This window comes from Mugil cephalus, chromosome 13, assembly GCF_022458985.1.
Source record: "Mugil cephalus isolate CIBA_MC_2020 chromosome 13, CIBA_Mcephalus_1.1, whole genome shotgun sequence".
Taxonomy (NCBI): domain Eukaryota; kingdom Metazoa; phylum Chordata; class Actinopteri; order Mugiliformes; family Mugilidae; genus Mugil; species Mugil cephalus.
Window position 1 is genome coordinate 26632377 of NC_061782.1, and position 27307 is coordinate 26659683.

General features: G+C 40.6%; 2 protein-coding genes across 9 annotated transcripts in view; one reads left to right on the forward strand and one right to left on the reverse strand.

Annotated features, from left to right (window-relative positions):
• galm (galactose mutarotase) overlaps positions 1-8348 on the forward strand; it is a 70886-nt gene extending 62538 nt beyond the window's left edge. For all 4 annotated transcript variants that reach the window (XR_007113945.1, XM_047602359.1, XM_047602358.1 and 1 more), the window contains one exon: positions 7867-8348. Coding sequence is in view for 2 of the 4 variants with exons in the window: in XM_047602358.1 (XP_047458314.1) it covers positions 7867-7944 (78 nt within the window). In the remaining 2 variants the exon portion in view is untranslated. The remainder of the gene's footprint in view (positions 1-7866) is intronic.
• Positions 8349-10574: 2226 nt separating this feature from the next.
• LOC125018456 lies at positions 10575-26019 on the reverse strand. Of its 5 annotated transcripts, XM_047602362.1 has the most exons (10): positions 25861-26019; positions 19360-20548; positions 17820-18016; positions 17158-17534; positions 16971-17059; positions 16641-16693; positions 16358-16397; positions 16217-16284; positions 16032-16121; positions 15607-15932 (listed from the first exon to the last, which is right to left on the reverse strand). In XM_047602362.1, the coding sequence occupies exons 4-10, from the start codon at positions 17339-17341 to the stop codon at positions 15617-15619; spliced, it is 840 nt and encodes a 279-aa protein (XP_047458318.1). In that variant the 5' UTR covers positions 17342-17534; positions 17820-18016; positions 19360-20548; positions 25861-26019; the 3' UTR covers positions 15607-15616. The 5 variants fall into 5 exon arrangements, 3 of the variants coding, with proteins under 3 accessions (XP_047458318.1, XP_047458317.1, XP_047458319.1); XM_047602361.1 differs by lacking the exon at positions 19360-20548; XR_007113946.1 differs by lacking the exons at positions 15607-15932; positions 16032-16121; positions 16217-16284; positions 19360-20548 and adding exons at positions 10575-10960; positions 11038-11252.
• Between the last annotated feature and the right edge of the window lie 1288 nt (positions 26020-27307).

Sequence of the window (27307 nt, forward strand, 5' to 3'; positions counted from 1 at the left end):
TTTTTTAACTTCTTCAATAGAAATTTCAGAGTTCAGCTGAGCCGACTCGTGTTCATCTAGTTGGGAGAGATTACATTTATCTAAGAAATTCTGCATAGCTATCTGTAACATTTTTGGAAGTGTACAAGTTTTTATAAAATTGGAGAAACCGATCGTTAATATCCTTGGGTTTGATGAGAACCTCACCTTTTTCAGATTTAATTTTATGTATTGTGCGATCATTTTCCTGTTTTCTGAGTTGTCGGGCTAAGAGTCTGTGTGGCTTGTCACTAAACTCAAAATATTTCTGTTTAGTATACAAAAATGCCTTACTAATCCTTGCCGAGAGTATCTTGTTATATTCATATTTTAAGACTGATATTTTTTTATGTAAATCACTGGAAGGAGACTGGGCATTCTCTTTATCGAGAAGGTTAATTTGGTTGTCTAGTTCAAGTAACCTAGCCTTGTTCCTTTTCCTTCTGAATGCTTCAAATGAAATAATAGAGCCTCTAAGAAAAGCTTTAAATGCCTCCCAGAGTGTAGCAGGGGTCGTTTCTGAATTATCATTAGTATCAAAATAGAGGGATATCTGAGCTTCTAAACAATCACAAAACTCTTTTTCGGTTAATAACAGAGGGTTTAACCTCCAGTTTGTCTGCGGCTTCACCATATTTAAAATATTCAGAGTGCACGTGAGGGGGCTGTGATCTGAGATCAGAATGTTGTGGTATTTCGCAGTTATGGCATATGGCATCAGTTTTGCATCTATGAGAAAATAATCTATCCTGCTGTATGAGTTATGCCTTGCCGAGAAAAAGGAGTAATCCCTGCCAGTCGGATTAGCAGTTCTCCAAATGTCAGACAAATTAGTATTGTTGATAAATGTATTAAGAAAGACACTTGAGTTGCTTTTCTCCATTCTCCAAGTGGAAGATCTATCTAAATACGGATATAACACACAATTGAAATCTCCTGTGATAATTAAATTAGTTTGGGACAAATCTGGTATAAGAGACATCACCTTCTGAAAGAATGATGGATTGTCTATGTTCGGAGCATATATATTCATCAAGGTGAGAGGTGTAGAATATATTTCCCCAGTTACAATCAAAAAGCGACCTTCCTTATCAGAAATGGTGTCTTTGTGGATGAAGGGGACGCCTTTCCTTATTATCGCTGTACCTCTCGCTTTAGCATTAAAAGATGAGTGGAAAATATTATTCATCCTTTTACACCTTAATCTGGTATGAGAGTCCTTTTTCAAATGGGTTTCTTGTAAGAATATCATATCTGGGGCTAATGATTTAAGATGAGCAAAGACTTTACCCCTTTTTATCAGGTTGTTCAGTCCACGCACATTCCAGCTAGCTAAAGTTAAACTTCCCCTTTCTCTTGTATATAGATCATTTTGTGTTGACATCACAAAAAAGCTGAGTAAATATCTGTTTCAATTAGTCCACCTTTAGGTTGTGATTTTACAGTAGCTAGACGGCTAAGTCCCATCCCTCCCTCTCCCTTCCCATAAACTCCCTTCAATCCCCTTGAACAAACTGAGTAGACCAAAAACAAAGACATTTCTAGCCAGTACCAAACGGGCATGGTGCGAGAATGCTTCGAGAAGTGTTCAAAACGTAGAAAGAAAGATAAAAATAATAATAATAATAATAATCCAACCAAAATCTAATACTTCCCTGAGCTGTTACTGTTAACCCTTGTTAACCTAAGTAACTAGCGTTTCTCAAAATATATAGCTCGTCAAATGTCTTAAGTTTGAATATAACAAAAACATTTTCACTGTAGCTTGAAAACAATTTAACTGTAACACAGTCCTACCCTGAATTTTGGGAAATGAAACCAGTATGCATATCTGCTAGGGCGGTTCATCTGTTCAGATTCAACACATTAAACATATGCTATTCGGAAATGCAGGCTATTACTCTCCCCGCGAACAAACGAGCAAAGGACGGAGAAGAGGGCGAGAGAGAGAGGAAAGAGTACCACCAAGTTCGCCACATCGGTGATGTCTCACGACAGTCAGTGTCCTCTCGTAGCCCTCCGTTCTGGAAGATGAATGTCTATATGCAGCTCATTATCCACTCGGTCAGGCAGCCTGGTGTGTCCAGTTCAATGTCAAAGCCTACTGTGGCTGTCCAAAATGTTTCTCGGCGTAATGTTGAGCTTCCTTCGGGTCGGTAAACGACGTCTTCACTCCTCCGTGCGTCACCATCAGTCTGGCCGGATAAATCAGTCCGTATCTGACGTCTGATCTTCCTCGTAACATTCCTCTAACTTTAGTGAATGCGGCTCTCTGCTTGACCACAGAAGAGGGAAAGTCTGGAAATATGAATATTTTCCGCCCCTGGTATTCCAGGTTATTCTTTTCTGTGGCCCTACGCGGGGGGTCTTTGGGTTTCGGTTTCTGGCGGTTTATCCTGTGTGCCCGGTCAATCAGCGGTTCCTCCGGCAGAGACAGCGCTTCGGTTAGAAGTTGTGCGATGAAATCTCTGGGCCATGGTCCTTCTTTTCCCTCCGGTATTCCTATGATCCTAATATTGTTCCTCCTTGAGCGCGCCACAAGGTCCTCACATTTTTCATCCAGGTGTTTAATTTTCGTTGTCAGATGGTCCACTCTAGATTGCAGTGTGGAAAGCATGTTGGAGTGGGATGAAGCGCTTTCTTCTATCTCTTTAAGAGTGGCTTCGTGCTGATTTGCCTCTGAGCTCCGAAATAGACTTCTGGACATTTTCACTTAGTGATGAAATCTCGCCCATGATGGTAGCAGAAACTTCTTTGATGCGGTTTTCTGTGGTAGCGCAGACCTCTGATTTGATCCGGTTCACCTGTGAGCTTAAAGCACCGATGGCCTCAAGTACCGTCTTATTAGAGGGTTCATCCATGCTACTGTTGTCAGCTTCCGGGGCCTCCGAGTTTGGCGTGCTCGAGGCTTCAGGTCCTGATTCTGGTGACTTGTTCTTCTTGCCTCTCGGTTTAACCATTGTGAAAAATGAGCAGAATATTATGCTCCCGTGAATCCTGCTGCGTTTATGTTCTTCAAAAAGTGGGTAATGTTCAGTAATTTTGCGTTTTTGTTCAGTTTTTAACGGATTTTTGACGAGCTATCTGGAGGTGCAGCTTACTCGTTCATTGCTCGCTAGCGCCCCGGGAGGAGGAAAGTTCAGAGCATCCTGGACTGTAGCAGCCACCCCCTTCACCCCACCCTGGCTGGACAGGAAAACAGCCGCAGCCAACGTCTCCTGTCACTGAGCTGTAGGATGGAGCACTTCAGGAGGTCATTCATCCCCACAGCCATCAGAACACACAACGCTAACTGTCAGCAGGCTAACGGCTAATGGCTTGGGTGATTGCACTGTCTGTTGCGCATCTGTATCTGCATACAAGACACTTTACTTTATAGAAACTTTATTTAACAAACACTGAGACACTTTGGATCCCGACTGACACTTTAAAATGTACATATATATATCTCATGTCTGTGATTGTAGATTGGATTGTATATTTTCAGAATATTTTCTTGTAATTACTACCTCATTCTTACGCTACAATATTTTTTTTATTTTTTATCTTATTCTATTTTTTCTCCTTGACTCATACTCTTATGTCTATGTCTGGTCACATTTATGTTGTCTGTTTGCTTGAGACTTGAACAAAACAATTTCCCTGCAGGGATCAATAAAGTCATCTTGAATCTTGAATCTTGAATCTTGAAGACCGCATGGTGGTACACCCATGACTTGACCTGGTAGCCCAGATTTGTCTACCTTTGCTAGCCAGATCTCAAAGTTCTTCCTGCTCCTCTGGATGGCAGCTTTGTCTTTAAGGCTGTGGTTGAACATCTTCCCTAGACTCTTGACTGGTGCTGGGACAGTGTGGGGAAGGTCGTTCCAGAGAGGGAGAACTTGTACACAACCTTCTTGATTACAAGGGATCTTGAAAATCCACCTACCATTAGAGTTTCCTTCTGAAGATGTTTCACGTTCCTGCATTTGTCTCTGGGAGTTACACATCAAATGTTTTCACCCTGAACCTTTTCCACAGAGAAGCACTCCTTCATTTTGCTCCTTGGTTGTCAAAGGAATGAAATGACTGGACAGCTTGGTTCCATATAGTTTATGACAGGACTCCAGCCAGATTTCTCCACATTGACATGCAGTGAGAGAATTGGGCCCACATTTTTATTTCCTTGAAAGAGTACATATATGACTTTGTGTACACACACACACACACTAAGACAGCCTGCTAAGCTCAAGTACAAAAACTACTGAAAAGATGAACATTTAATGCATGGCCTTATAATATGGAAATGGCTGAATTTAGTGTTTTTCTAGTGGTTAGTTGGTTTGTTTTACTTGCCGTTGCTGATAAAGGCTCAATAAACCTTAATACTTAATAGTTTTCCCACTTCTGCTAGCCTGACAAATCTCCTACATTCTTGTCTCCTTATAATGTTCTGATTTGAGAGTTGAGAAACTGTGATTTCGTATCAGTCAACAGGGTGTTTTGCAGTTTGTCTGTGTATGTACTGTGCTTTCTTATCTTCAGACAATTTTTTAAAGATGTTTTGTTACCTGCTTGACAGTTTCGACTGTGCCTCCAGTCTTCCTGAGAAGCCAGATGTGTCATTTATCATCTGGCCGAGCTGACCTGTCAGTTTGTCAGTTTGCCCCCAGCGCATTTTAGATGTATTTTGTTCTTCTTTCTTTTTGCTTCTTCTCTTTGTTTTTTACTTGTTGTTTTTCTTTGTTTATGGCCCATCTCGGATACTGAAAGAGTGTGAGTGCATGTTCTAGGCTTATGTGGTTTTCCTCCTCCTGTCTGTTGATGATGCTGGCTCGTTTGTAGAGTGTTCTGATGTATGAGAGTTTGTGCGCTCTGGGATGTTCTGATATCCAGAGGAGGTACTGGTCTGCGTGTTAATGTGTTCATTGGAATACCCATCAGCTGCTGCATATCAGCTGCTACTCTTCCTGGGGTACACACATAAAATAAAAACAGTAAAAATAGAAATAGAATAACACAATAACAACAATAAAACGATAACCCTTGGTGATATTAGGATTCATGGACTTGACATTCTTTCCTTAAACCAAACTGAAAGCCAATGGAATAATACTTATAAATGACAATAACAACAATAAACAACAACAATTATCACCAACAGCAACAGTCATTATTAACAATCACCATCATTGCAATAATATCAATAGAATACCAATGTATATGTCCATGTGTATATGTGTGTGCATGTGTGCATGCATGTATGTGTCCAGTCCACACCTCAATTCCTTACGAGCTGCTAGGTGACTTTTTTGTTGGTTTTTGAAGCCTGATTTCTTTAATAATATGTTTTGGCAGTGCATTCCATGCTACCATTGCTCAATACAGCACTGTTTTTTTTAGCTTTAGGCAATTGATAGCAACGTCTTGTGGCATGTCTTGTTGGATATGCATGTATAACAGAGTTTAAAGTTAATTGATTATAAAGGTGGGATGTTTTATTAATCTTATACACTCACCGGACACTTTATTAGGTACACCTTGCTAGTAAAAGGTTGGACCCCCTTTTGCCTTCAGAAGTGTCTTAATTTTTCGTGGCATACTTTCAACAAGGTGTTGGAAACATTCCTCATAGATTTTGGTCCATACTGACATGACAGCCTCACGCAGTCACTGCAGATTTGTTGACTGCACATCTATGATGCGAATCTCTCGTTCCACCACATCCCAAAGGGGCTCTATTGGATTGAGATCTGGTGACTGTGGATGCCATTGGAGTACAGTGAACTAATTCCATGTTCATGAAACCAGTTTGGTCTGATATGAGCTTTGTGACATAGTGCATTATCCTGCTGGAAGTATCTGCCAGAAGATGGATACACTGTGGTCATAAAGGGATGACATTGTTAGCAACAATAGCCATGTAGGAGGCAATGCAACGCACTGACTCCTATGTTGCAATCGTACATACTTATTCTTCTTCTGCCGTTTTTTGGTTCACTAAGGCTCCTGAACCGTTGAAGCAATATGGATAATATTATAACAAAACATGCAGTGGAGCCATTCTTTGGAGTACAGAAATTATTAAAAGTTTGGATTGATTTTCAGTTTATGTTTTGGTGAAATTTTGGATAAAAATGCTGAAAAATCTCATTTGACATTGGAGTCTTTGGACACACTTTAACTCCCACTGTAGCGAGGGTTGTTTGCTGTTTTTTTTGTGATTAACAGTTTTTTATTTTTCATTTTCATTATCAACAATAACAACAACAAAAATCCCCCACCCAAACAAACACCACCAACTGTGCTAATCCTTTTCAGGTTACCAATATCATTTCCCGTGCTCCTTCATGTACAAATATTACAGAAGTACTGACTCCATCAATGAAGATATGATGTAAAATAAACCAACAAAACTAAACAAAGAAAATTATTCGAAGGAAAGTCAGTATCAGAAATAAATAAAATAAGCACAGAAATATTTTGTTAACAAAAAGATTAAAATAACAATATCAAAATAAAATTCATACAAAAATAAGAAGCACAGTTATATATCTATACACAATTAACTGAAAATTTGCATCTCTCCACTATATACCCCCTTTCAGGGACCTTTTAAGAATGTTAAGTATTTGCCCCACTTTGCTTCATACAGATCCCCTCTACCCAGTTGTTTATATAACATTTTTTCACTGCGACTCGTGCCATCTCACAGCCCACTCTTGCAAAGAGGATACCCCCTCCGACTTCCATCCCCTGACAAGTATTTGTGATGAACTTGCAGCCACAATATTTCTACATCACTTGACATCAAGTTGTCTCTGTACTTGACTGGATTGTGACTTTGCACATAGAATGCAACTCCTCCCCCATAAATATTTCTGTCCCTCCTGTAATTACTGTATCCTTTTATCAATAGTTGACCATCCTCAAATGAGTTGTCAAGTGGGTTTCTAACATTGCCTAGATATTAGTATGTGATGTTATCATATAGACTTCCTGAATCTTATATCTGCGTGGATTTCCTGTAAACCTTGATTTTTATGCTTCTCTATGGTGAAGAGAAGCATGACGAGAAATCCGGTTTATTTGTTTTCTTTGTGTGTGAATTGTATGTTGCCATTGTTGTCCATAGTGTTCAAATGATCTATGAGTTCTTCTGTGTGTCCGTTTTTTTTTGTTTGTTTGTTTGTTTTTTCCAGGATGTCATCAACGTATCTTTTCCAGAGAGTGGGTTTATAGTCTGTGGAAGTGGATGGCTTTGGTTTCCAGTTCCTGCATGAAAAAGCTGCTCATTATTGCGGATAGTATATCTCCCATTGCGAAGCCTTCTATATGTCTATATATGGTGCCTTTGAACTAAAAATAGGTGAATTTCGCAACAAAGTGTAAGAGTGTGAAAATGTCTTAACTTTTAAGTTTTTTTGAGTCAACAGTAATGTAACATCAACACAGGTTTTTCTGAATAGTGTTACTATGTTGTGTGATATGAATATTTAATTTTTTCCTACTGTGATATTGTTGAGGTCTTGTGACAGTTGTTTTGGGGTTTTACCGAGGAGTGGTTTGATGATCTCAACCAGAGCTACACAGCTGATAAATGATATCGTCAGCAACACATCAGATTACGCTTCTGAGGAAGACTGTAGACACAGTCAAAACTGTCAAGTCGGTAACAAAATATCTCCTTAAAAGAAGACATAGTACTTATCTTTAAAAGAATTACGTAAGATAAATGTGTACTGTGAAGATAGCTATACAAATATTACAAATACCTGTGTGTGTGTGTGTGTGTGTGTGTGTGTGTGTGTGTGTGTGTGTGTGTGTGTGTGTGTGTGTGTGTGTGTGTGTGTGTGTGTGTGTTTTCAGCCTTCATTTCCTGACTGTCTTCTGCATCCTGGGGAGGAGTACCATCATGTCACTCGCTTCACTCTCACCACTGTCTGATTTGCTTAATGAGACAGCACAATGTATGTCACATCATGAGAACTTTCTTTTACAGAAGATAATACTGAATTATATCCTAAGTAATTCATATTTTACTGTATGTGTGTAATTTTGAAATGTGTCATTGTGTACAGTTGTATTTTGGGGGCTGTCTGCCTTTATAGTTTGTTGTTTCACCAAGTAAAGTACATTTTTGGATTTGACTAATTTGGCAGAGCCAGTCATTGCAGTCAACTTTGCTGAACTCGACTGAGCAGACAATATACTTTTACATGAATCTATCTTTGTAATGAATCTGTGATACAGTGCCACTGGAAACCATTCATGCCTAAGCCCCCACAATGTCTCCTCCATGTTATTACTTGATTATACCTTGAAATTAAAGCAGTCTACATTCTTCAATATGTCAGATTATCTATCTATATGTCTGTCTATCTATATGCTCCAATCTGTATGCTCCCTAGCAACCTGAAGTCTTTTTTCTCCGGTTAGCCATGTTGGTTGTTGGTTTTCACTATTAAACATAGCCCAGATCTTTGCTTGCCCCAAGACACCCTGCCTGCATGTTGGGGTTCTCCTGGGTGGACGAAAGGGTTGCTTCACTGTGCCCTTGGGCTGGGTAATGGGTCCTGACTGTTGTTTGTGTCTATGCGCCAAACAGCAGTTCAAAGTACCCACCCTTTTTGGAGGCCCTAGGACAGACATTGGATTACGTCCCCAACTGGGGACTCCCTTGTGCTGCTTGGGGTCTTCAACGCGCATGTGTGCAATGACACCGTGATTTTGAGCGGCGTGATTGGGAAGAACAGCATGCCTGATATGAACCCAGTTGGTGTTCAGTTATTGGACTTCTGTGCGAGTCACAGTCTGTTCATTAGGGTGGCTGGTAAGTGCAAAACACTTTTACAAACTCTGAAACAAATTTACAAACTCTGAAACACTTCTACAAACTCCTACAAAATCCAACCAAAAGCCAGATCTAACCGGAAGTGATTGAGTGAGCGGTTTGTTTTGAAAATCCTGTACTGAGCGAGTAGTGTTGTGTAGTTTATATGGAGTTGTATGATGTTTTGCCCGTTTTGTGGAAACCATTTCAATCTGTTACCGCAATTTTGCATTCCGGTGGACGGTCTCTGGAGTTTTTAAAAGACACGAACCAGACGGAAGGACCAGATACATTGCATTATTGCACACAATATTTTAATGAGGGACACTCATACCATGTAATCGTGGACATGATATCAAGGTTACATTGTAAAAACATCAGCTTGCGAACTTTAAAAAGTATACTCAGTCAAGCAGGGTTGTACCGCAGAAAGGATTATTCCTCTCCAAGTGACGTAATTAATGCCATCAGGTTGGAACTTCGTGTTGGAACAATGGGGCAGGTACTCAGACAAAAGTACAACCCTTGAGTGAGGAGAGTAGATGTGATGAATTTGCTCCGGGAACTGTGCGAGAGGAGAGCACGCAGAAGGTTCATAAGAAGAACCTACCATTCAATGGGACCAAACTATATGTGGCATGCTGATGGCTATGATAAACTTAAACCATTCTGTCTGGCCCTTTGAGGATGCATAGATGGATTTTCACGTAAAGTACTGTGGCTTAAATGTAGACCAACAAATAATAACCCAAGTGTGATTGCTCACAATTTTCTGTCATGCATGCAAAACCTTGGTGTCATCCCCATGAGACTGAGAACTGATTGCAGCACGGTGAACAGAAGTATGGCTGCGATTCAGTGTACCCTACATCACCATCACCATGACTACTACTCTGAAGCGTCCAGCCACATGCATGGCTCATCCACTAATAACCAGTGCATTGAGTCCTGGTGGTCCATATTCAGAAAGGGAAGGTAAGTGACCTTCATAAAGTAATTTTATATTTAAATATATGTTATATGTATACACACAGAGACATATCATTATGTCATACATCCATGTCTATAGATCTCAGTTCTGAATGGAGTTATTTGCAGACCTCAGAGATGCAGGATACTTCAACGGGAGTCATGAGCATCAGTGCCTTTTGAGATTTTGCTATGGTGCTGTTCTTCAGAAAAGACTTGGATGAGTGTGTGAGTGTGGAACAGTCACAGGATTCGCACTTCCAGAACAGCATCATGTCCAGGAGGAGTGCCCAATGAACTATACTACTTACCACACAGGTAAAACTTTGATGTCTTCTGTCTTATTTTTTAATTTAAATGTAAGTTAATGTTATGTCTTCTATAGATTGGCTCCAGAAACTGTGGATTTGAAATTGAACACTGAATTGGATGGCTTTCCTGAGGCAAGCCTATCAATAGCTACATGTGGGGACCCAAACATGCAGGGGGACTTGGACTTTCTACAGAAGCCAGAAAACTAGGAGTGGGCAACAGGACTGTACATGAAGCTAAAAGAAATTGCTCAGCTATAAAACAATAACAAAGTTAGTAGCCAAGTGCTTGCTCATTGAGGCTTTTCTTTTCTTCCTGCTATTTTTTTTTTATATTTTTTTTTCAGAGTGTTTAAGATGTTTTTTTTTTTTCTTTGTCCTGAAATCTGATTTGTAGTGGTGGAACACTGAATGTCTGAATGTCACCCACAGTTTTTTGGTGACATAAATGAATCAAGTACTAGTAAAGTAATGCATATTTATTACATTTTTGTAAGTACAAAGATCAAAAACCTTTTGGCCTTCTTCCTTGGACTTCTTTTTTGTTTATTTTGTCTAAAGTAGAATGGCCAAAATGTTAACTGTGAGAAAAAAACAAGCTCACATATCTTTACATTTTAAAGATTCTTAACCTTTAATAACAACCTTTTCAGAGTCCCCAGGGGTCACCTCATGGCTTAAAAACATCCAAATCCTGGGGAATTTTTGGGGCAAAATGTTTTTGCCCTTGGGAATGGAAAGTCATCCAGGAACTCTATTCTTGTTGATGGTTCCAATCCAGATGGGGGAAGTGACGTCAGTCCAGTTGCAAACATGAAAACATCTTCCACAGATACAGCAGCCTGACCTTCTGCAAAGAAAAAATGTTCAGCACCTTGGCAATGTGCTTTCTCAACTAGTTATGAAAAATATGAGTGATTTACAAACCTTCACAGTCAAGGAGATAGTTCATCCAGTAGCCCAAAGTTTCACTTTCTTTAAGTCTCCTGTTATTCCCTGGTGGACTGAGATCAGGTTTGAAGAGTCTCTCAAGTTCAAGAGCATTTTGCCCCTTTTCCGAGTGGGTCAGGACAGGGGACAACAAAGCAAGGTGTTGCTTAACTACAGTGAAAAACTTAAGGGCTGGAAGACCATCTTTGAATCTAAAGAGTGAACACAAATGTTTCATTTTTGTGTAGTGACAATGACATTTAAATTACCCAAAGAAAACTATTAAATATTCTATAAATTGATTTTATATGAATTGATTGTGTGTTGATCATAACTAATCTAAAGAATCCCATGTCTTGCTCTGCACATGGCAAGTCTGGAATGACACAGAGAGCAGGGTGGCTTAAGCTCTTTTACACTGGCACCAGACAGGGAAAGAAGAGACAAACATCAAATATCAGGTATACTACAGATATGCATGCTAGTATAAACCAGAGAGGGAGACCATGAGGCATTCTTAACCCCCCCACAAAAATCCCATCATTACAAATATGATCTTACCTGTCAATTGTAGACACTTATCCGATGATGCTATAACTAGATATAAGGAATTAATACCTTCAGTATTTACCTCAGTGCCTTATGTCAGTGATGTGGATGTCAGCAACCACAATCCAACACAATCACAAATAGATTATTTTGTTGACAGCACGACAGCATCGCTTGGTACAACTCTAAATCTAGTTGCTCCTCTTAAAAAGAAGGTGATAAATTGTAGGAGGGTAGCTCCATGGTATAATTCACAGTTGTGTAGTTCAAAGCAGGCAGTTCGAAAAAGCTGGAAAGAATTTGGCATTCCACTAATTCTGAAGAAGCTCACATAGCCTGGAAAGACAGTTTAACAACTTATACAAAAAAAAAAACTCTCCGTAAGATTAGAACAGCATATTATTCTTCATTAATAGAAGAAATCAAGAACAACCCCAGGTTTCTTTTCAGCACTGTAGCCAGGCTGACAAAGAGTCACAGCTCTGTTGAGCTTCTTCACTGATAAAATTGTTGGCATTAGAGATAAAATTCATAGCACCCTTCCATCTGTCAAAGATGTAAGTACAGTGGCATTAGAAACCTCTGTAGGACCTAGTCAATATTTGGATTCTTTCTCTCTAATTGATCTTCCTGAGCTCACTTCAGTTATTACAGCATCTAAACCATCAACTTGTCTTCTAGACCCCATCCTGACTAAGTTGCTCAAGGAGGTTTTTCCATTAATTAATACCTCCATATTAAATCAGATAAACCTCTCTTTATTAACAGAATATGTGCCCCAGTCTTTTAAAACTGCTGTAATTAAACTATTACTTAAGAAACCCACTCTTGACCCAGATGTTTTAGCCAACTATAGGCCAATTTCCAACCTTCCTTTTATCTCTAAAGTTTTGGAAAGGGTTGTTGTCAATCAGTTGGTTGATCATTTAAACAGGAATGGTTTGTTTGAAGAGTTTCAGTCAGGTTTTACAGCTCATCATAGTACAGAAACGGCTCTGGTTAAAGTTACCAATGATCTCCTCATGGCTTCAGACGATGGACTTGTCTCTATACTTGTCCTGCTAGATCTCAGTGCTGCATTTGACACTATTGATCACAATATTCTACTACAGAGACTTGAAAGTGTGATCAAGATTACAGAAACTGCACTAGACTGGTTTGAATCATATCTGTCAGACAGATTCCAGTTTGTCCATGTAAACAACAATTCTTCTATAAATACCAAAGTAAGCTATGGAGTTCCTCAGGGTTCTGTGCTAGGACCAATATTATTCACATTATACATGCTTCCCTTAGGCAATATCATTAGAAAGCACAGCATAAACTTCCATTGCTACACAGATGATACCCAGCTATATTTATCCATAAAACCAGATGAAACTAATCAGCTGGTTAAACTCCAAGCATGCCTTAAAGACATAAAGGCTTGGATAACCTCTAATTTTCTACTTTTTAACTCAGACAAAACTGAAGTTATTGTATTTGACTCTAAACATGTCAGAGATTCATTATCTAATCACCTGCTTTTGTTAATGCAACAAAATTAGGAACATCCTTTCTCAGAGTGATGCGGAAAAACTAGTTCATGCATTTGTGTCTTCCAGGCTGGATTATTGTAACTCGTTACTGTCTGGCTGTCCAAGTAGCTCTTTAAAAAGTCTCCTATTGATTCAAAACGCTGCAGCAAGAGCACTGAGAGGAATTAGCAAGAGAGATCATATTACTCCAGTATTGTCTTCTCTTCATTGGCTCCCTTTAAAATCTAGAATTGAATTTAAAATCCTCCTCCTTACATACAAGGGGTTGAAAGGCCTAGCTCCATCACATATGAAAGACCTCATAGTACCATGCTGTCCCAACAGATCACTATGATCTCTAAGTGCAGGTCTACTTGTGGTTCCTAGAGTTTCTAAAAGTAGAATGGGAGGTAGAGCCTTCAGCTATCAGGCTCCTCTCCTATGGAACCAGCTCCCAGTTTGGGTTAGGGGGGCAGACACAGTCTCTACGTTTAAGGTCAGGCTTAAGACTTTCCTTGTTGACAAAGCTTATAGTTAGGGCTGGACTTAACCATCCCTTAGTTATGCTATAGGTCTAGGCTGCAGGGGGACGATGCACTGAGGACATGACCTCTCCTCTTTCTTCTCTGGCTCCTGTCCTCTAATATCTTATCATTTTATTTTCTATCTCTTATAATTTACTAACCATTGTGTCTCACTCCCCCCTGGCCTTCGGCAGATGGGTCCCTCCATTTGACCTGGGTTCTGCTCAAGGTTTCTTCCTGTTAAAAGGGAGTTTTTCTTTGCCGCCATTGCCCTCAAACTTGCTCTGGAGGTTGCAGGCTGGTTTTTCTGAAACATCTTGAGACGATTTGTATTGTTATTGGTGCTATATAAATAAAACTGAATTGAATTGAATTGAATTGAATTGAATTGAATTACAGATGAGTTGCAGTCAATAATATACAAGTGGAGGTAGTCAGACACAATTTCTTTCTTTGCTTCAATAGTAGCCACATGTTTCAGACAACCTGCTGTCTGTAACATTGTGCTGTGTCTCATGGTAAATTCTCGCAGAGCATCAACTGAAGCAGCATTCTCAATCTGAATACCATAAAAAGAAATATAACCACTCAAGTCAATCACAAAATGATAAATGAAGACAATTCTGTGTATCTGATTAAGGAAGTAAAAATCTTTTCAAAACACTGCAGAGACTATGTAATACTCTGCTATACCACACTGCAGCCTTATGCTATTCTCACCTCTTGCTTTCCCTATTTCTTCATCAGTTATTGAATTAACTGTTGCTTTAAATGAAGGCTGGCCAGCAAGATAATGTACAAGATCTTCTGACAGGAAATGGGGTCCTGGACCTCCATGCACAATTGACACCGCAATCATCTTTCCTGCCAGGTAGTACTCATCCTCCCTAACAGCTGTGAATGAAGTCATATAGCAAATTCAAAACATGCAATGTATTATGTACACTATAATGTATTAAGATGAAACTCAAGCAACTAAGTATATGTCACGTGATATATATGGCTATTAATCATTAACCATTAGTATAGTACACATCTAACCCTATGCATACCATTTGCATTGTAGACCAAGAACTGATGTCCTTCTGGTCCATTAAAAATGAAAATGGTTTCATTAGCAGAGTTAAAAACTCTCGCCTTGTCAATTCCTTCTTCTAATGGGTCAAAGACGAGACATGTCAATTGTGGTGTCAGAGGCATATTTATAATAGTAAAAATAAATAAAAAAATTTAAAAAGTACAATTTGTTACTCAATTCTCCCCACCTTACTTGCTCATATGAGTATTTACTGTAAGAAATGAAAATTTAAGGACCTATTTAGCTCAAAAGTACAAAACTGTCCTTCCTGGATAACGTCCGGGCTAAAGATCAAAGAGCAAAATTATGCTAAAAATGTCAAAAATCTTAATAAAGGCATTAATGATACACTGGGGCATAATTGTGTTGGTGTTTGTAATGATACCTACAAATATAGTAACAACACTAAGCTCATTTACATTTTTATTCAAGAAATACTTTTGTCCCCATTTTTGGATTCTCAAATGTCCTTCCTGTGTATCACACATAAAGTTCCTATATGACCATAATTGGATTTGGACAGCCATATTACAGGGTGTTGTATCAGCCAACAGATTCTGAAGGACCCCCAAAAGAGAGGACAATATCAATAAATCTCTCTTAAAATGTTGATATTTTGACCTTTTCGCTCAGTGGTATGTGATGTATCACCATGATGTGTCTTTCTGGATAACGCTAATAACACAGTTATAATTTTTTAAATTTTAAAATGACCTATTTCATGTGAAATATGACATTGATGTGTTGAAGATTAAGCTAATGTTTTACACAGTAGACCCAGTTTAGTGCCTGATTATAAAGAAAAAACATTGTTTTGTCCTTCCTGGGTAACGATATGTCCTTCCTGGATAATGAAGGTATTCTGTTACCCAGCACATGTCCTCTGTTAGAGACACTGGACATGTTAATCAATTCAGTAGCTGTAGGTTTTTAGACATTGATTTGATGTTGTACTGTTGTTCTTTTATTATTATTAATAGCAGCTGATTTAGATTTTTTTTTTCACTTTTAAAATCCTTATACGTCTTTGACCCTAATACACCAGCATCATCAGTAAATTTGACCAGCATGTCACAGGTTTCAGAGTATGTTGTACGCTTGAAACCTCTGACTGCTCCATCCCAAACATTAGTTCTTGAGATGTTGAACCTGCTGACTCTTTCATGATCAATGGGATGCGATAGGTTGGCAATAATGTCAGGTAGTGTAATGTTCATCTTCTCGCTGTAATGACAAAAAGGACCTAATTAGTGGATTTTCTACTTTTACAAAAATTATTTAAAGACCAGAAATATTGTACAGAGTGCCAATAGCTCAGTTTACATTGGTGTGTGTTGTACACTCTTCATATTGTCTGCAACCAACTCCTCATCCTCTTCGTCAATACACGGTGCATACAGGTCTGTGTATTTACTGTTGGAAAATTAACTTTTGCATGTTAAAACATAACATGACAAAACGTAATCAACTAATGAAAATTAACTGAGTCACCATCATTTTTTATTAACCTGTAGCAAGTAGTCCTGTGTGGATTTGCTTCATGTGGCTCCAGATCCTCATGCTCAGATATTACAATCTGAAAAACAAATTAAAAGGTCTAAAATAACACTGAGAGCAACAAACATGGCTGGCACAGTCTGCCTTAATACCTGTCCAGGTTGAACTGTGCTTGAATTCCCAGGAGCATCTCTGAAACACAATACAATTAATAAAATCATTACCTTTATGAATATGTGGAGTTTTGAGAAACATTTAGAGGTAGAGGAAAGATTTGTAAATAAGAGATTATTTTGTTATAAATCACATTACATGTACGATATTTTGTACTTTATGTTCACCATAGCAAATACTCTCAGCTAATCACATCACACACACACACACACACACACAACATAAAGATAAATGACTTCTTTTGTGAAAATTATTACTCACCCTTTATCTTCAGGTTTGCGCTTGGGTGTACTTTGGTTTTGTGGTTCAAACACCTGAGAGGGAAAGCATACAATTATCTACAATATTAAACAGCTTCCATTATCATTTCCTTACCACATACAGTATATATCAATGGTGAAAGATTGTGTTTTTGTAATGCTAACATAGAAATAATCAAAACAAAACTTGGTTCTTGTAAAATATTGACCAGAATATGGATTTAATGCTTTAATGCTCAAATATATGTCCAATAAATAAATGATAAATCAATCAAAATGAAAAAAGAAGTAATTTAAACAAACAAAAAGAGTAAAAAAAAAATCAACGTACCACAGTGTCAGCCCGATTGAATTGAGCTATGCTGCTGGATGTGATCACAATTTCAGAATCTGAGGAATCAGAGTCTGGGGTATCATCCACTATGGTAAAAACAAAAAAGCCAACACATAATTAATATTATGTAAGCTAGAGTATGTAAATATGTAAAAAAAAAAATTGAATTATGAAATCCACAAACCTCCTTTAAAGTGTGTTTCTAGGCAAAGGAAAAAAGTGATCCTGCAATATGCCTTCCCATTTTCCTTTTTATATTCAGTCAATTTGAATGGCCTTTCTGTCCCAGGCACATGGCCCACCTCTGAGCAGTCAGGATACAAAAAGACGTATGGTCCTTCACCCATGTCCTTATTAAATGTTCTCATTTTCTGCACGGCTTGTTTCAGCAGATCAGGTGTTGCTACTTCAGGACAGAAAGGAGGTCACTATCCTGCAGGTAGCTCAGGTCCTCAACTCCTAAACATTGCAGATGCTCCAGCAAACGCTTAGGGTCTCTCAGTTTAGGCACTGATTTGATGAAAGACAGAAGCGGACTCTCTGCATCCATGACTAGGAGGACTAGAAGGGATGAAAAATACTGTTACTGTCAGATTTTAATCTTTCAAACTCCAGGTGACTCGGAGTCAACAGTGCTATGCTTAAGTGAAATTAGTCTTGTCCCACAAAGCTTGTACACAGGCAAATGGTAATAATCTAGTTTCCGCTCAGGCTTCCAACATTTCATGCTTTGTCTTGCTTGTTTCACTTCATACAATGCAAATGCTGGCATATAGGACACATCATGAGGTGTAACAATAAAGTATACAGCATGAGCTCAATCTGTCCGAATGCCAAGTGCCTCACCTTGGTTTAAACACAGGAGTCCCCTTTTGTACTGAGTGCCTTTCCACTGCACCTTGGTAGCTGCTCAACATTGGGTTCTTTGACTAAGGTTTCTTGTACTGCAGAGCGCACTGCTTCCCTAAACAGTTCAGCATGGAAAGGAGTGGCCACCAGTTAAACCACCGATTTATGACATGAAATCAGCTCTCACCACTTATCTGCAGAGAGAAAGAAAAAAATTTAGAATCATGAAATTTGCCAAAAACAAAATAAATGCTATTGGTTATGAAATAATCGACCTAAACTGTGTTAGCAGATCTCCCCTCAATAAACTAGAAGATGGAGGGTCACGTGACCATCGCGAGGGATGTAGACGCTTCGTTTCGTCGCTCCACAGAAACCCCCGATACTTATACTTTATTTTCATACCCAACGCTACCTTTTAAGCTTCGGTTAATTTTTCTGTTTTGTGGAAACTTTGTGCACACTGAGATGGCAGCAAGTTCGAAAAAAACGACAAATAAACAGCCAGCAACAACTCGTTTAACTGACAATGTGGAGCTCGCTGAGCTAGTTAAGCTAGCAGTCACAGAAGCTATTAAGGAGGCTATCCCCTCACTCATGGAGGACGTGGTATCTTAGCTGACAAGCAAGACACAGGCTCTGGTGGATGCACAGGTCGCGGTATTCCGTGGTGAGATGGTTACCATGCAGGCTGATATGTCTAAGTGTATGGACTTGTGAAGGAGGAATATTTTCCTCTCCTTCAGCCCAGGATCTTTATACACGTTTGGAAAGGGTAGTTCACCTACGCACAAATCACGCGACAATTTCTCACGTTTTGGATATTTATTTGGTACACAGAGAATAGATATTGATTCAGCGCTGAGGCTTCGGTCAGTTCACCTTAGGGGTAAAAAGAGCAAAAAGCCCCACTTCAGGGACGTACAGTGATCTTATTCTACCTTGACCCCGCCCGTAAGAAAATGGGGAGGAGTACTGCCTCTCATGTGTCAGTGAGTTTCTATGTGTAGCCGATTGGCTTTATCTGGTCTCCAGCATGTGAGATATTTGGGTGTAATGTGTCCTAGTCTGTGAGTAAGCTGTAGCGAAGCTAAACACAACGATTGATATGGTGAGATAGCATAAGTAACATTCTACTTGATTCTTCCCAAGTTGATACACAGGCTGAAGGCCTTATTAACCCCTTTAAACCCAACAAATCCCCCTGTTGGCGTGCCTTAAGGGTACGCCACCCCTAAATTATCATGTAATGTAAAAACCCAGTATGAAATGGGTGTATGGATGCAATCTAAACTATATTTGTAACCTGGGTCTCCTTCCAGCATTCACGTGAACGTGCTCCCCCAAACACATTGCCATCTCTCCGGTAGGCTCAGGTTGTGTGTGCAACATCTTTGGAAAATTAACTAACATTCACTATATGTGTATAAAATGCACATATACGTATATATCAAAAGCCAAAGCCTAGAAGCAAGCCACAAAGCAAAATGCTATTCTAACATAGTAAGATCAGTTATTGTAGACCCTGAGCTCATACTACATCATCCAGGTCAGGCTCATTGTCAGAGTCCCCATCTGAATATTGGAATGGCCTCTCCTGTATCTCAGCACTTGGATCAAGCAGAGGCACGCCCTCTGCTAGGTTCATCTGATGCGCTGGTGGCGCTCCCTTGAACTCCATATTCCCCAGCGCCTTGTCGATACACCGCACGATGAGAGCCCTAGTACATGGGATACAACAACAACCACACAGAGCAACCACCACAAATGCAATAGCCAGTGAGGTAGCTACGCTAACTACTAATTTTTCCCAATTTACCAAAGATTTTGTCAAACAGGCCAGATAAGGGGTCTGTGACCCCAGAATGTTCTTTTAATTCATTCGAGAGGGCTCTAAGGCCTCTCAAGGTTTTGGTCAGGGATCCATCAGGGGCAGTATTGAAGGGGATGAATGTACAGCACACTTCTCCAAACATGCTACAGACACCTCCCTTTTCAGTCAGGATCAGAGCAGAAGCAAGTCTATTCTGGTGTGCAGTAAGAGACCCATCTCTTGTATAGTTTGCCAATCTCTAGATATTGTAATGTAAATAATTTATTCCCTTCACATTTTTGTTAGGGGTGATCCAGAGGAATGTGGATTCCCCACCCGGCTGCGATCTGATCAGCTAATTTATACTTATCTGGTACCCCGTTCATAATAAAGCTCAAGCACTCGTACTTCTGTATATATTGATCTTGGTGAGTTTCTCATCGTGTTCAAATTTTAGGTCCCCCTGTTGGAATAATTATTTTGTGGCGGATACTTACAGCATCCTTTTCCTTAATCTGTGATCTCTCCTCTACATTTAGCCATACTAACAGCACGGCCGCTATTAGACTTACCACTGCCAAACAGGCCAGTGTAAGCCATGACCTGTAGGTCATCATCTTATTCTCCCTCTGTCTCTTCGCCTATGTCCCTTAGGTGCTTTCTGATTTCTCTAAGGTTTCTCTCTGTGGACGGCAGTCCTTTTCTACAGTGTGTTTTGCGCCAATATTTACTTAGCTTAGTCTGCTCCTCATCCAGTCAGACTCTCACACCATATGTAGTTGATGATACTACCTTGAACGGGCCGATCCACCTTGGCTCCTCCCACGTCCTGTGGAACACTCTTCTGTAAATCCACTCTCCTTCTTTTATCTCCTCTGGTGGAGCTCCAGTGGGCTCCTTTTTTAAGGATTTTCTGTATCCAGGGAGACAAAAACTAAACTGCTTCCTGCATCTCTTTCTCCTGACTGGCCAGGTCAGGAGCTTCACCACTATGTAGGTTATTTGTGAATGGACAGGGCATTTTTCTTCAGCTCGTGAGGCGAGAGTCCTGTTGTGTCACTTGGGCTGGATCTCAATGGGAATAGGACCAGAGGTTTAGCCTCTGTCCAACTTTAAGGACTCTTCTATAAAATGGGTCCCATTATCCGAACAGATACTTTCTAGGACCCTGTAGCAAGGTATTAAGTCATATATCAACCAATTTATGACCTCTTGAGCTGTTTCAGTTGTGGTGGGTTTAGCTTCCACCCATCTAGAAAAAGTATCAACACAAACAAGCAAATATCTACAGCCTTTTACTCTTTGATTAATTCCCATGTCTGTGAAGTCAATCACCACTTCTTGCCATGGTCTGTTTGGGACGGGAAACGCTCCCATCCCCATCTTAAGAGTTGCTCGTGGGTTAAACTTGGAGTAACTGGAACATGTATCTACAAAATATTTACACACTTCTGATAGATAGGGATGCCACCATTTTTCCCCCTATCATTTCAGTAAGCCTTCTCCCTGATTGATGTCCCCTTTTATGTCCCTCTTCACATAACATCATCAGTAAGGTAGAGGAGGTAACAATTCTCCCATCATGTGACCTCCATATGCCTGTTATTTCACATTTTTTTTTCTCTTTTGTCAACCCACGCCTGTTTTTCATGAGGGGCTGCTTTAGCTTGCATACTCAACGTACTCATTCTCTTACATACTCTTACATACTCTTACTTCACTAATGACTTTCTGTTTCATAGTCTCATTCATTTCTTCCTTCATGAACTGACATAATGCATTCTACTGGTCCTTTGTTGGCTTAAGGTGAACATTTTGGCTTTAAATGTAGCTTGTTACCGCATGGCTTATGTGTACTGTGATGTCCTGTCCTCGTGTGATGTGAGCTGTCCCTTTTGGTGTTTTAGCTATAGCACATGGTGCTCTGGTGCAAGTAGGATGGTCTTTTTCCACTGGTTCTAATTTAGTGCTATAATAGCATAACACGGTCCTCCCTTGAGCTCCGGGCTGCCACAGTGCGGGGCTCACAAAACCATCTTTTTCTTTCACATCAAGTTCAAACATTTTCCCCAAATCAGGAGCGGCGAGCTCACTAGCCTGTGCTAGCTGTTGTTTTAAGGTGATGAAGCCCTCTTCTGCTTCCTTAGTCCAGGTAAGGTTAGCTTTTAGCTGGCTATGTCCTGTATCTGTAATGAGTCTCCTTAAAGGGGACCCAGTTTCAGCATACTCTGATATGTAACCCTTTCTCCCCTAACCATGTAAGCAAAGTGGTTGTCAGTTGTGCTACGTTTTCCTCAGTCTCGCCTGAGATTAGAATGTCATCAACATATTGCAATATACAACAGATTTTGGAATTTGGAATTTGGACCTTAGAACCCATAGTGAGTGGTTAAACAGGGAAGGACTATCCGTGAGGCCTTGTGGTAATCTAATATAGGTATATTGCTTCCCTTCAAAAGTGAACGCAAACAGGTGTCTACACTCTGGCGCTATAGGGATGCAGAAGAATGCATTTGATAGATCCATCACCATAAACCATTTAAATTTTTGATCTAGATTACAGAGCATTGTGTATGGGTTGGGTGTCTCAAAATGTGAAGTCTTTAATCCTGCATTTATTTTTCTGAGATCGTGCACTAACCTATGATCTTCCCTCCCTGGTTTAGCCACGGGAGTGATAGGTGTGTTGTAATCGGACTTACATGGTATCAATACTCCAGCTTTAAGCAGGCTTTCAATCGTTCCACTGATTCCATTTACCTTCTCACTCGATAGGGGATATTGAGGTTGGTTTATGATCTCTGGTGTTTTCATCTGTAGTATGATAGGAGGTATTTCTCTGCAATGTCCTACATCAAAAGGTCCAGTTGCCCACACTTCGTCTGGTATTTGTTTCAAGAGTTGCATAGCCAATTCAGAGTCAGTGTTTTCTCTGGCATTGTTCCATTATACTTTAGCTTGTAGCATTTACAAGAGGGACTGTATTCCATTAGCGTGGTCCCTGTCACTGCCTGCCAATCATTTGCATCAATAGCTTGTGTTATCATAGGTCCTAAGTTCTTAGCTTCCCCTGTATTGGCCACCTGGGGGATATTGTTGATACATTTGATATATGCGTACCGGCCCTTCATCTGCTGGCAGGGGTATTTGAATTTGGCCACTAAGCAGAGCTGTAGATACAGCAGGCATTTGGGCTTTAATCTTTTTGGTTTCTTTAATTTTATCAGTGACCTTGTCTTTCAGCTCCTTCAACTGTTCTTGCAGCAGCTGCATATTAAGTTTTTCAAACTCCCTGTATGTCTCTTTTTACTCTCATCTTCCCGATCTAAGTGGTGAACCAAAGTGACAATCCACATTTCCAGGGGCATGCTGTTTCCGATTACCAATTTCTCCATTTCTTCTCTAACCGCACCTGTTTGTCCTTTTATCACGGCTTGCTTAAACAGTCTCTGTAGCGAGTCAGCTAATGGGCTGGACCCTGTGTAACCCTCCCATAGTTTTTACTAACGGTTTATATACTCCTTCCCTGCTTCCCTGGGCTTTTTGTAGATATCTTTCATTTGATTAGAGTCAGTTTTTACTGGGTATTGAGTTCTCAAAGCCACCCAGAGCCTGGGGGCCAGGCATTCAAGAGGTTCCGCTGTAACGACCTGTACGGTTCCGGCGACTGTTTCCAACCGGGCTAATTCATGGGGTTCCAAGTGTGCAACCAAACACGCTTTTACGTCTCCCATGGCCAGCACCTGCCCACTAAAGGTTTTTAGAAATTCTCTTATCCAGTTATTTCCTCCGTTTGTGGCTTCTGGCAGTGTGGTTTTTAGCAGTGCTTGGTCTGCATAGGACAGTGGGTTGTACTGTCTCTCCTTTATTTGTCCCACACTGGTCCTAGTTTCTATCAGGGGGAACTGATCAGGAGCCTCATTCTTCTGTCCAGACCTCAGCTAATAATGACCTGTCCCTTTTTTGTCCATATACCCGTTCTGTATCTTGGGTCAAGTCACGTGGATACAGCATGTATGTTGGTGTAGCCCCCCCCTTGTTCTGTGTCGCTGTCCAATTGTAAAACAGAACAGCTTGTTTTCGGTCTGGCTCCATAATTTTTGTTTCTGTACTAGTGTGTTTAGGACGCGGTTTGTTACAACTGTGTTGCGGCCCGTGTTCTAATCCTTCCAAGGCTTCTATCCGTTCTGTGGCTTGCTCTCCCAACTGTTTCAGGACCTTTGTTAGTTGTGTTGTATCATATGGTTTGGTTGTTTGTTCTTCCAGATATCTTATCATGTCCCTGTCATCCACTTTCTTAACCCCCATGCTCTATCTCCCTCACTCCCTCCTGTGTCTCCATACTCTGTCCTTGACTCTACTTCACTGGCTTTAACGGTTAATTTGGAGTCTCATCTTTTAATTCATTCAACGTACTTTTCATTTCTTTTAACTGCTCATCTCTTACCGCTTCTTTATATGCTTGCTCAACAGCCTCCTCTGGCGTGGGTTTTTAATTCACATGTAAGCATGCCTTTGGTTACAATCATTTGTGGCATCAGTACAAACAAATTATTTGGGCTATATTGTTCATTAGAGTTCTTCATTAATTTTCTTTCTTTCCCTTTGATAACCTTCCCGATTTTTCAAATTGTGTCATCAGCTGAATCAATTGTCTTTGTTTGGTTTTTATATTTTAGAGAGTTCCCGTATAGAGTGGTTGTCGGTGGGGGGGCCCCCCCTAAGCCACCGAACAGACCATCTGTTGTTACGTCTCTGCACCATTTTTCAAAATCTTTAAGCTACTGTTTTGCTCTCTTCTCCAGGAAGGATCCTTTTATTCTGTCCCTCCTTTCCTTTATATGGGCTCCTAAAGTCCCTGGTTCAGCTGTGTCCTGAATCACACATACTGTGTTCTCATTCACACACTCTGGCCAGCTGAGAGGTACGGCACACTATGTCCCGAGTTCTCAGCCCAAGTGACCATTCACGTAAGGACCCGGTCACGACACCAGAGCTTATTTAGACCATTGAACAGCTTACTTCAACAGACAGTGGACTTATGTTATCACTGTTAGGTTTCCGTCCACCCGCTGCTTCGGCATGCTCTGAAGATCTCACTCACAACAGTAAAAACAAAAAACACCTTTTTAATACCTACATAAACCTCCTAGGCTCTTTTATCTTTCTCTATTTCTGCTATTTTATAATGATTTCTTATTTTTTTATTCTATTACCTCAGAGGGTGTCTTTTACACTCAGACACACAGGCAATATCGGGCCCAAATCGTCTGAATGAGAGACCTCTAAATTCTTCTCCTGTACTTCTCCTATTCCTACTCCCTTACCTCATTTCCCTTCGGGGATGAATTAAGTAATCTATCTATCTACTCAGACATCGAAGTGGTAGCTTTTATTCTCTGAATATCCAGGGGATCCACTGCCTAAATATTCAGACAAAGGGGGCCTTCTAAACCCTAACTCCTAGTCTGTTCTACTCGAGCACTCGGAGTGGCAGCTTTTTTTCTTTGAACACCCAGGGGATCCACATGCCTAAGTATTCAAACAAAGGGAGGCCTTTTAAACCCTGATTCCTAGTCTCTTCTACTCAAGACCCTCAGAGTGGTGGCTTTTATTGTTTGAATACCTAGGCGATCTACAAGCCTAGATATTCCGACAAAGGGAGACCTTTTAAACCCTAACTCTTTTAGTCTTATCTACTCAGACACTCAGAGTGGTAGCTTTAATTGTCTGAATACCTAGGCGATCTACAAGCCTAGATATTCCGACAAAGGGAGACCTTTTAAACCCTAACTCGTTTAGTCTGGCTACAGGGCGTTCGGAGTGGCAGCTTCTATTCTCTGAATACATAGGCGATCTACGAGCCTGAATATTTAGACAAAGGGGACCTTCTAAACCCTTAACTCCTAGACGGCGGTCCTTTTTGGGGGCTGATCAGACCCCTCCGGCCTCTTAACCGTGCACTCGGCCCTTTTTCTTATCTTATCTTCTTTTCTGGCCTTTTCTCATAAACTCAGAGGGCAGCTTTTACATCCAGCCAATCAGGCAATATCCAGCCTGACTATCTGGACGAGGGGACCTTCTAAACCCTTCTCTGGTAGACTAATCCGTACGTATTCTCTGTGTTTTATTCTTACAAACAGTACTACTGTTGAAACATGCTCTCACAGCCACGAGATGTCTCATAAGACATGCAAAAATTTGGTTAAGAGGTTTTCTGCTCACCTTTTACTTAGTTGCGGCCGCTGACTGTAAGAGATGCTCCTCCAGTGTAATTACATTCCTTTCCTGGTATCCCGGACGAGCCCCCAATTTGTGAAGGAGGAATCTTTTCCTCTCCTTCAGCCCAGGATCTTTATACCGTTTGGAAAGGGTAGTTCACCTACGCACAAATCATATGACAATTTCTCACATTTTGGATATTTATTTGGTACACAGAGAATAGATATTGATTCAGCGCTGAGGCTTCGGTCAGTTCACCTTAGGGGTAAAAAGAGCAAAAAGCCCCACTTCAGGGGCGTACAGTGATCTTATTCTACCTTGACCCCGCCCGTAAGAAAATGGGGAGGAGTACTGCCTCTCATGTGTCAGTGAGTTTCTATGTGTAGCCGATTGGCTTTATCTGGTCTCCAGCATGTGAGATATTTAGGTGTAATGTGTCCTAGTCTGTGAGTAAGCTGTAGCGAAGCTAAACACAACGATTGATATGGTGAGATAGCGTAAGTAACATTCTACTTGATTCTTCCCAAGTTGATACACAGGCTGGAGGCCTTATTAACCCCTTTAAACCCAACAGACTATATGGAGAAGGACGAGAACCGTGTGGCGGAGGTGGACAGCCGGCTCTCTTCGTCGGTGAGCAAACTGGCAGCAAAGCACGTCCAGCTGGAGGACAAAATTGCCGACATGACAGGTCGCGCAGAGACAACCTACGGGTGCACGGAGTCCCTGAAAACGCAGAGACATTGCATGTACTTGCTTTCCTGTCGGATGCCATACCAAAGTGGTTTCCTAACCTGAGCTCTGTTGAAATTATGCGCGCACACCGCGTAGGTGCCCCCAAAGAAGACACGAATGGCAGACCTGTGCCTCGCACCATCATCCTTAAGCTGCTGCGCTTCACAAACAGAGATAAGATCCTGAAAGCAGCGGGGGGTGTGGCCTTGGAGTTGGAGGGAAGGACCATCCGCTTCACCCCGGACTACAGCCCACACACCTTCAAGCGCAGGCTGGCCTTTTCCGAGGCAATGGATGCTCTGCAGAAACTGGACTTTCGCACTTTTCTACTCTATCCTGCTAAACTTAAGGCGACACGAGGAGGAGTGAACCATCTTTTCAGCACCCCACGGGAGGTAAAGGATTTCATCAATTCTCTCGGTGAATAGTCTACAACTACACAGGTAATCCGACCAGCTGACTAGTTTAATGCTTAATGTTCTGCATGTAGGCTAATAGGCAACTTTGACCAGATGTCTGGTGTGGACTACCAGGCATAGCCTGCGATGACATTCTCACTGATTTTCTACAGGGAGATTTTTGGTTATTTATTTTATTTTATTAGTTCATTTTACTCTCTTTTCAATGATAAAAGCCGGCTTAACATGCTTTACAATGACCCTACATTGCCTATGTTCTAACTGTAAAGATACGTGAATGTTAACAGACTCTAGCT